The 9,549-nt window shown below is 52.4% G+C and overlaps 6 protein-coding genes across 6 annotated transcripts; 2 read left to right on the top strand and 4 right to left on the bottom strand.

Moving 5' to 3' along the window:
• Window positions 1-236: 236 nt before the first annotated feature.
• On the bottom strand, window positions 237-2,003 carry COCCADRAFT_10116 (uncharacterized protein; the record flags this gene model as incomplete). Its single annotated transcript, XM_007720268.1, has 2 exons — window positions 237-1,717; window positions 1,781-2,003. 2 exons carry the CDS (start codon window positions 2,001-2,003, stop codon window positions 237-239), a joined length of 1,704 nt encoding a protein of 567 aa, XP_007718458.1.
• A 589-nt stretch (window positions 2,004-2,592) lies between these two features.
• Window positions 2,593-3,051, top strand: COCCADRAFT_41974 (uncharacterized protein; the record flags this gene model as incomplete). Its single annotated transcript, XM_007720269.1, has 3 exons — window positions 2,593-2,637; window positions 2,707-2,813; window positions 2,874-3,051. 3 exons carry the CDS (start codon window positions 2,593-2,595, stop codon window positions 3,049-3,051), a joined length of 330 nt encoding a protein of 109 aa, XP_007718459.1.
• Window positions 3,052-3,232: 181 nt separating this feature from the next.
• COCCADRAFT_41975 (uncharacterized protein) lies at window positions 3,233-3,628 on the bottom strand (the record flags this gene model as incomplete). The annotated part of the gene is made up of 2 exons (XM_007720270.1): window positions 3,233-3,393; window positions 3,445-3,628. The coding sequence occupies 2 exons, from the start codon at window positions 3,626-3,628 to the stop codon at window positions 3,233-3,235; spliced, it is 345 nt and encodes a 114-aa protein (XP_007718460.1).
• A 761-nt stretch (window positions 3,629-4,389) lies between these two features.
• Window positions 4,390-5,625, bottom strand: COCCADRAFT_10119 (uncharacterized protein; the record flags this gene model as incomplete). The annotated part of the gene is made up of 2 exons (XM_007720271.1): window positions 4,390-5,346; window positions 5,593-5,625. The coding sequence occupies 2 exons, from the start codon at window positions 5,623-5,625 to the stop codon at window positions 4,390-4,392; spliced, it is 990 nt and encodes a 329-aa protein (XP_007718461.1).
• A 1,221-nt stretch (window positions 5,626-6,846) lies between these two features.
• Window positions 6,847-7,438, bottom strand: COCCADRAFT_112229 (uncharacterized protein; the record flags this gene model as incomplete). Its single annotated transcript, XM_007720272.1, has 2 exons — window positions 6,847-7,306; window positions 7,383-7,438. The coding sequence occupies 2 exons, from the start codon at window positions 7,436-7,438 to the stop codon at window positions 6,847-6,849; spliced, it is 516 nt and encodes a 171-aa protein (XP_007718462.1).
• Window positions 7,439-7,834: 396 nt separating this feature from the next.
• COCCADRAFT_112244 (uncharacterized protein) lies at window positions 7,835-8,930 on the top strand (the record flags this gene model as incomplete). The annotated part of the gene is made up of 2 exons (XM_007720273.1): window positions 7,835-8,082; window positions 8,141-8,930. 2 exons carry the CDS (start codon window positions 7,835-7,837, stop codon window positions 8,928-8,930), a joined length of 1,038 nt encoding a protein of 345 aa, XP_007718463.1.
• Window positions 8,931-9,549: the final 619 nt, after the last annotated feature.

Consider the following 9,549-nt stretch of genomic DNA (forward strand, 5'->3'; position numbering starts at 1 on the left):
ATGGTGGGGGAAAGGCGTGCTGGCCGATCCATACTAGCAACGTCGTATCTCAATATCCATCACGCATTGGATCGCGACGACGCTATTTTGCGCAATACGATCTCCAAGCAGCATATATTGAAATTGTTCGTATTGCATGATGTGATTGGCCCTGGCCGCTTCTTCTTATACAAATGCTATCATTGCCATCATCTATCTATACACCATCATTCTACTTTTGTACAGTGCAATTCTGCTCAAGCGACCTCGCCCCAAATCTGCTTGACCAGTTGCTTCTTGTTGATCTTTCCCATAGCGTTCCTCGGAATAGTACCTACAACCTTCATCTCCTGGGGAATCTTGTAATTGACAAGTATTTCCTTCAACGCCCTCCTCATGTCAAGCGCTGACCAGGGCTTGCCTCCCTTGCCAGCGGTTTTACCCTGTTCTGAAAGCACAACTACGGCAGCGACCTTCTGACCCCAGGCTTCTGAAGGTAGACCGACGACAGCGACTTCTTCGACCTGTGGGAGAGAAAGCATCTCCCGTTCGATTTCAAGAGCGGAAACCTTTTCCCCACCGGTCTTGATAATGTCGGCTGACTTGCGACCGTGGATGAAGTAGAGAGGGCCCTTTGCCCATGGCTGATTGCTCTTACCCGCTCCCTCGACGGCCCTCCGGACTGCGACATCACCAGTCTTGAACCATTTGCCTTGTCCGTCGGCATCCTCGGTGAACTCCTTAGACGTAGCCTCGGGGTTCTTCCAGTACTCCCTAAAGATAGTTGGTCCACGTAACTGAATCTCGCCTTGTCGCTCGCGGCCCGTTGCAGGATCAATCTCGTCGCCCACTTCTATAACCTGTCCGGTTTCAGTATCGACGAGACGCGCTTGCACCGAAGGAAGTGGCCAGCCGACCGAACCATCCACACGATCCTCAAAGTCGAGACCGCAAGAGAGGGCCATGCCAACCTCGGTCATACCATATCGCTCCAGCAGTACGTTGCCTCCGCTAAGCTCTGTCCATGCCGACTTGACGGGTGTGGGGAGGGCGGCGGAACCTGATATGTTGAGGCGCATATTTGAGGGGTGAAGGGCGGTCTTGGTTGCAGCCTGTAGCTCGGGCGAGAGGCTAGGATGAGAGGCAAGCAGGCGCGTGTATATGGTTGGGACGACGGTGAGGAAAGTAATGGGCTTCTTGACCGGGTCAGGATTTGGCAAGAACGGAGCTGCAAGGCGCTCCCAGGCAGCTGAGGCGTTGAAGGGAAACTGGAACTCAATGGTGCTACCAGCAAAGAGAGGCGTAAGCAATGCGTTGACGGTGCCGTGAATGTGGTGGAGGGGGAGGACATGGAGCAGCACATCATCGCTGCTGTAATTCCATGCCTCTAAAAGGGACTGCGACTGAGCTGTTAGCACATCCTGAGGAAGCAGCACGCCCTTGGGTCGATTCGTGGTGCCGGAGGTGTAGAGCATCATGCCTCCCTGGTTGCTGCGGGGCTCCTCGAGGGTGACATAGTCATCCGTCTTGCCCATCATAATCTTGTCCTGCTTGTAGTTAATAGGCTTGGTCGTCATGCCTTCCTTTAGCACCTCATCGGCCTGGCTCTGGAACTTTTCGGAGGAAAGCAGCATCAAGGACTCGCTCTGGTCAATGATATAGCGCAACTCGTGGGCGGGAAAGGCGGGCGACAGAGGTATGGCAACGGCATGGGCGGCGAGAATGGAGAGGAGTGTCACTGGGCGGAGGTTAGTAGTTGCGCTGGTATGAGGCTACAGACGAGTGTAAGAGGAATGCGCACCTACATAGTCGTAGCCGTTTTCTACGAGGAAGGAGATGCGCTGGCCCTCTGCACTTGCGCCATTGCAATTCCGCTGCAGCTTGTCCTTTGCTGCCGCGACGTCGTTGACGAGCTCTCCGTAGGTAAAGGAGCGGCCAGATAGTGAGTGTATAACTGCTGTAGACTGGCCATTGTGCTTCTTGATAGCCTCGAAGATGGGCAGGCGGGGCAGAGTCGATGCCATTCTGACAGAGTGCAGGGCAGAGGGTGCAAAGCGAGGGGAGTAGTGTGTGGTATAGGCCGTCGGTGGTGGTTTATGTCGGGCGAGGGTGCGCAAGAAGAGGTGACGCGCCCACATGGCGGCAAGAGATGCGGGATCTGCGCAGGAGGATGCGGGTTTCGAGGGTGAAGTGCTGCAGTGACTGCGCCCGAGTCATGCTGGCTTTGTTTGTGTCGCGCACCGCTGGTGAATGCCAATGCGGACTGGAAAAATAGCCTTGTTGAACGGAGGACGCAGTAATGGAGACGGTAATAATATTTCGGCAGCTTTCTGGGCTGAGTGGCCGCTTCAATTGCTCTTTTCCTTCTGCTCCATACTTTCCGAACCATGACGCGATCCATCCGAAAGCCGATCGCTTTCCGCTTTCCGACCCCGCCTTGGCACGCCTGCATCGGCCTGTCGTCTTACCTACTACCTACTACCTACTACCAGTAGTGCTCATGCAACCTACCTCTTTTATCTTCACCACCATCGCGACGCCCAATTAGGAATACAGGGGTTGTGCATGTTCTTCCAACGAACTAACCTCGCGGGACGGCGCTTTATGTCAGCCATGGCCCAATCCATGACTCCAATGGAAGACGCTCTGCGGACAAAGGTGACAGACATCTGTCCTACTATGATACATATTTGTATTTCATAAATCCAAAGACTGACTTGTTGTCAGATCACAGAGGCGTTGAAGCCTACAAGTCTGGAAATCTTCAACGATTCTCACAAGCACGCCCATCACAAGGCCATGCAAGGAGTGACTAGCAGAGAAACACACTTCCGGTAACTAAAAAAAACACTGCAACATGACACACCTCATGTATCTGGCACTGACTCACTCAGCGTACACATCACATCACCAGCCTTCCAGGGCAAGATGCAGGTTGCAAGACACCGCATGGTCAATGCCCTGATGAAGGACGAAATGGCAAAAGAAGGCGGCATCCACGCCCTGCAACTCACCACTCGCACGCCAGAAGAAGACGAAGCCAGGAAGCAAAAGGAAGCCGCACAGTTTTAGGCACCTTTGTTTGTATTTTCTTTTCTCTGTATACTCCAAATACCCAAATGAGCGTGAGCTCGAGACAAAAAAGAATCAAACATAAACACCCGGCAGACCTGCACTGTCACGAACGACACAGTCATCCTCGCTGCACCCTGTCACTTGCAACTTCTTTTTGTCAATCTGTCCACATCTCAATCTAGCCGCTGTCCCTGCCATCACACGGTCCCGCCCTGGCAGTGCAACTGTTTCTAACGCCAAGATCCTCACAGCCTCCAGCCGTGTTGCACCAGTACACATGGTTGTTGATACGCCCAGAGGTGACAATGGTGCCACTGTAGCAGTATCCACAGTAAAGGCCTATACTGCCTTGAGCTTTTGTGCTTGCCTCTTTGTCACGGAGCAACATACCTGGATTTGAGAGTCGGATGCACCTGCACGCCCGTTTGTCAAGAGTGGCAGGCTCAGGGGCAGCCTCGGCGACTGGAGCAGCGTCGCGTGCAACGATTTCAATGGCGTCGGGCGCTGCCTTGGGGAGAGCAAAGACGCTATCGGCGATGAGGAGGGTAGCGAGCAGAGTCTTGATGGGAAGCATGATGTTGGAGACGATGTATCTTGTCTGATTCCGATTCAATGGATGCTGAAACGACTTGTAGGGTGCCTCGTGAAAACCGTCTTCCTCGACCTTGTTATATACCTTTTTTTTCGAGTCTGCCTTCCACCATCCCTACTGCATCAACCACCCCCTCGCCCTCCTCTTCCCAAGTCTCCCATGATTCACCGGTATGATGCATCCATCAAGCAGCAACCCGTAGCTTCCAAGACTACACAAATTGAATACGATACCATCAATGCTACACGATGTTGTACAGGAACCCAAGACTAAGCAGTGATGGGAATAGTGTGCCATGATGTTAGGGCAAAAGAGCACAGCTTCCCCGCATTCTTGTCCATTCTCTGTATGTAATGTCGGTCGTACACTGACATGATCATGTCACCTCTACTTTTATTATCCAATCGACCTAAGAAAAAATATGGTTAGGGAGACCGGACTATTTACCAGAATGCGAACAATGCGACCCTCAGCGATGGGAATTATGGGGACTGGAGGGGTGAGTGAACTTCCATTGAATCACACAGGAAGTTTTGAAAATGGATTTTTTTTTCTAGTTACCCCATCTCCATGTCTATGGGCAATGCCACTAGGGAATAACGCTTCCAGCCAAAACTTGCTTAGACACGGGGGTGACTTGGAGGAAACCCGCTTCTTGCACAGTAGTACCAGCTTTTTTCAATGCCCTCGAATGTGTAGTACACACGGGACGAAGCAGTCTTCTCTCCTAGAATAGCACCTTCTTACTCCGCAACAGCCTGCCCATTCAGCTTGCCACCCTCAATCTTGTCCCCGCCCTTGAACTTGAACTTCTTGAGCCCCCGCAAACCTACGTTGATCTTAAAGCAGCATCCGGCAAACTCATCAATGGGGCCGCCATTCTCGCCGCTCGTACCACCAGCACTAGTAATGAACAGCTCCTCGCCCACAAAGCAAGGACACGTCGGCTGGCTCGTCGGCACCTTGATCTCGGCGACAATCTCGCCCTGGGGCGAAATCCGCAGGACGCAGGACCCACCGTGCAGCGCCGTCCACATGTAACCCTCCTCATCCAGACAATGGCCATCCGGCACCGCATCCTCTCCATACCGGTTATCCTCTGGCATAACAAAGTACGGCCGTCGATTCTTGATCTCGCCCGTCTGGGCATCGTAGTCGAACTGGTAAATCGTCTTTGTCGGGCTATCTGCAAAATACAAAACGTCGTCCTGCTTGTTCCACGTGGTGCCGTTGGGGATGCAGATGTCGTCCATGGGGCGATCGAGACTCAAGTCTGGGTTGAGGCGGAATACCGCGCCGTCTGATCGCATGTCCGAGACCAGAGGGTCGAACATGAAGCCCGCCCAGAACCTACCTTGGGAATCCACGGCGCCGTCGTTGCCGCGGAAGAGTTCGTGCTTGTTTGCGCTGATTTCGGACGAGGTCCAGACTTTTTTCAGCCAGTGGTATTCGCCGGTTTCTTTGTTGGCGACACCAAAGCCGTATTTGCCGGCGAAGATGAATTCCGTGTCGTTGCCTTCGATGTCGGCGGTGCAGCCGATGGAGATGTCGTAGTTTTTGATGGTTTTGAAGCTCGAGGGGCCCTTTGCGAGGTCGACGCGCATGACGGATTGCTTCTCGACGTCGAGGAAGCGGATGCTGTTCCTATCCTCTTCCCAGAAGGGGCCTTCGCCGAGGGCGCAGTGGGTTTTGAGCCATGGCTATGCGGAGAGACAGTTAGTGATTTGGAAGTTCTTCTTTGCCAGTGAGAATTGACAATTGGTGTCTGTGATGTTTGCGTGTACCGACATGAGCTGGATATCAGATACCCTTTCTCTTGTCTTTGTTGCAATGCTCATAACGGAGGGGCTGTATGACTTCGGCGGGGTAGGTCTCAAGAGCTACCTCACCCCCTCACCCACTTCCCGTCTTTCAGAATATCACACAAAAGCAAATACCCAACATACCTCTGTTATCTCATACTTCTTAACCTCAGACATTTTCAAAGATATTTCACAACCCGTCTCGTTTGTCCCGAGGCCCACCGACGTTTTCAATTCCCTTTTTAAATCCCTCTCTTAGCTAGCCACCGGCTGATCGTCTTTGCTATGCGTAAGAAACGTGTGCGTATGTGTGTGTGAAGAAGACTGTTTAAAAAAGGGAGAAAGGGGGGAAACCCAAATCCATACCTTATTCATATGACGTCCCGATGAGCCGCTGTTGAGGCTAGGAACGGCTTCCCGCTTTTGACATGTCGGCCTCTTTCTGGCCCGCTTATCGCTGCCTTCCCCCCTCATTCCTTCAATCTACTGCGCATCTATGTAACCAGAGTAGCCCATTCGCATGGGTTTCCAACCAGAAATAAGTGATACGTATACCGTAAGCTTGGGAATTGGTGACCCGGCTTTCGAGTATACAATTCTCATAGTACATCCGTTGAGATGGCGGATGTCCGTTCCCGGCTAAACGGTCCGCGAATGCCTGTGCAGCTGAACGCACGTTTTTTTTCGGATCGTTGTACTCTTTGTTCCGGGTAAAAAGTCGACGCAAGGATTCATCGTCTCTTGCTTTTCTCTCTTAAACTATACAGGTAGAGCCGTGTTGTAGGTATATTGGTTACTTTACTAATTTGCGTTTGGGGATATTTTGGCGACCGGGCCGATAAGGTCCTTTGTGAAGCATATGTACTTTATGGGATTCAAGATTTGGTACAGGATTTTATCCTATTTGCTTTTATCCAGATAGAAGTCTTGCTTGGTGTTGTCTGAAGGATGTCGGTAAAAGTCGAAGTCTGTTTGGAAGGTTGCAATATCGAAGATCCCGTGGTATTGAGGTGCGGGTTTACAAGTACCGACGGAACATGAAGGTATCAAGATAGTCTCCGGCAAAAACAGTGGTCAAGCTCAATGATTGTATGTTGATAAACTCGCAGCTAAGAATGAACAAACTGATTGTTTTGTTGCTACAAATGACTCAAATGATGCCCTGACGTGCTTGTATTCTCAAAGCAGAGTAGCGCAAACCAAATGCACCTAATAGTGATTGAGTGTTCGTAATCGACGTAATTTCAAGTTCTCCCAAATGTACTCGTACAGTGCCCAATACATATACAGCAAAAGTCCAAGCTTTCAAAGATGCCCAGCTTCCAAACGCGGTTCTTCACATGGATTTCCCTTGACCCCTCATCTCGTAGAGCTGGTCTATCAGATTACACCCGCCTCTTATTTTCCCATAGTCTTGTCCTTGAGCTCCCTTGTCTTCTCAGCAACCATATCCGTAACTCCCCTTGCCTCGCTCTTAACATCCTCAGCCGCGCCTCGAGCCCTCTTAGCCATTCGCTCCTTCCATGCCTTGTCCTCCTCGTCTCGCATCTCCAGCTCTCTCAGCCATCGCTCCCTCTTGTCCATGCGCTCCTTCTCTGCAACCTTCTTCTCATAGTCCTTGCGCTTGACACGGTCCTTTTGCCAGTACAAGTTTCCTGCGACTAATACAGCAATGGTGAATGCTTGTGCGTAGAGACGGCGGCGGAAGTAGACGTTTGTCATTTTGTGGTCGCCCTTGCGCATGGAGCGGGTTGCGCCCACAATGGCCCAGACGGTGAGGCCACAGCCGAGGGGCACGAGGGGCTCTTCGCGGAGACGGCGCCATATCTTGTCGATGGTGTTTTCGTTGTAGAAGTCCCTGGTACAGATGTAAGCAATTGAGACTTCAGATGCATGTATGTCGCCGAATCAATTGAGAGATAGTAGATACTCACTCATTTTCGTCAAAGGAAGAGGGGAGGGGCGCGCTGTTGGGAGGACCAAAAGACATGGTGGGCGCAAGATGCAAATGCGGAGGTGGCGGACAAGTCGCGTGCGTCGATGAGAGCAAGTTGGTAATTTTTACATGAATTTTTGGCGCTTTTCTTTATGAATCAGAGACTCCAGGCTCAATTTAATACTGAAGAGAAGCTCTAGAGACACTGGTAGGCTACTGCAGTAGATTGTAACTTGGTTCAAGATGCGGAGCAATCGATTATCTCACCACTCTCGGCCATCGGCCCTTCTTGATTTTCCAGCACCGATGCGGGTTGCGGCCTAGAGGAGACAAGAGCCTCTCAGGTCCCCCCCAGAGTTCGAGGACAAACGCTCGTCAACTCCGCCTGTCACTTACACCCGTCGCCTTCAATGAGAGACGAAGCGACACGCCAAATTCCCTCGCTGCGCCATGGACGATGAGGCCGAATCGTCTCGCGCACCGCAGCGCCATGACGACAGCGCGCCCAGTTTGGCGGCCCTGGAGGCCCTGGAAGATGCAATAGCTCGACTCGATGCAGCCGAGGAGCGTGAAAGAGAGAAACAGGTGCAACAGAGGCGGATGGATGCAAAGAGGAAGCGCATCCAGATGCTGGGCGAGCTGCTGCGTGACCTGGACATGGTTGTCTACTTGGAACTTATTACTCTCTACCATCTAGAGTATGCGCCCCGACGGTGATGCGCTGCAACTGTGCCGCTGACCACATACACACTGTAGTTGCTCATTCTTTTGGCTGGCATTCAAGGCCTTTATCCACGGCACGCTGCTTACCCCGATTCCCGACACCGTGACGGTTACCCGGCCGCCAGACGAACCCAAGCCGTTCCTTCCGCTGCTCCTCTTCTCCTTTGGCGTAACCTTTCTCCTGCATCTCACCTACCCGGCACCTGCAGCTGGCGAGGACACACGAGGCTATCTTCATGGCGGGTTGATGATTGACTTCATCGGTCAGCAGGGCCCCACGAGCAAGTGGAAACTGGGCGCGCTCGATATATGCATACTGTTCCTGCAGCTCGTCATGGTGTCAGTGCATGTAAAGAGGCGGGAGCTTAAGAAGAAGCTAGCAAAGCTGGCAGCTGGTGGAGGAGGAGGAGGCGCAACGAACACCACCACCAACCGAGCAACGTCAGACTCGGCTACAACAGAAACGGCGGCAGCAACAGCAACAGTAGCGAATGCCAATGTGGGCCGCGGGCAGGATGCCGATGACGAGGAGCGAGGAGTGCTGCACCGAACCGACACGCTATCGGACGTGGGTGCAGAAGCCGGGAGCGAAGACGACATGCTGCTGGCCGAATCCGAGTCGGGTCATGCAGATGCCATGGAAATGCTCAGCTCGGGCCAGTGCGTGATTGGCGAGTTCACGCTGCTTGACACGCTGGTGGAGGAGAACAGGAACTACTCTGCATATCGGCTGACGCGAACGGAGAGCGGCATGAACGATATGCCCGAGACTTTGCGGAGGCTCAACACTTTGCGCACCCGCTTCGGCGTTGGTCGTGGCTGAACGCAAGGCAAGGCAGTGCAGGTAGCAGTAGTGCAATCAGTGTAAGCGAAGGAGCTGGGTGGCTTTTTCTTGTTTCCTTATCAAACGCCCATGTTGGGTTTGTGATTGCTCCATGCCTGCAACGTTTCTTGTGCTTTTGCATCTCCGCGCAACTGGGATTCCTGTATCCCCGGAACAAGTAAAAAAAGGGCCCCCACATTGTCCTACCTTACCTTCTTTTACCCCACGCAACGCTTTGCATGTGAAGTCATTGCCCCCACGTCGCACTCGTAATACTACCATATTGGATGCAACCCAGAAACAGCAATGCCATGTTACACACTGGAACGGGGGTGGGTGTATGTGTGTGAGTGTAAGATACGCGGACTGTGCAAGTGCTGTGCTCTCACGCGCCTGGTCTTGATCGCAAATGTGTGTGTGCGTGCAGTCGGGTAATACATCGTAGTGTAAGATTAGTGAACAGCCAAACCCAAACCAGCCCTCAACCCAGATAGTAAGTAGTCATACTCGCCCCACGTGCCTAGTTCTTCCGAACTAGGCCCTACCCAGCTCAACGTCAACCACCAGCTCAACGTCAATTTTGCTACCCCCCACCACTTTGACTCAATTTTTCTCCACA

Source organism: Bipolaris zeicola, assembly GCF_000523435.1.
Source record: "Bipolaris zeicola 26-R-13 unplaced genomic scaffold scaffold_436, whole genome shotgun sequence".
NCBI classification, from domain to species: domain Eukaryota; kingdom Fungi; phylum Ascomycota; class Dothideomycetes; order Pleosporales; family Pleosporaceae; genus Bipolaris; species Bipolaris zeicola.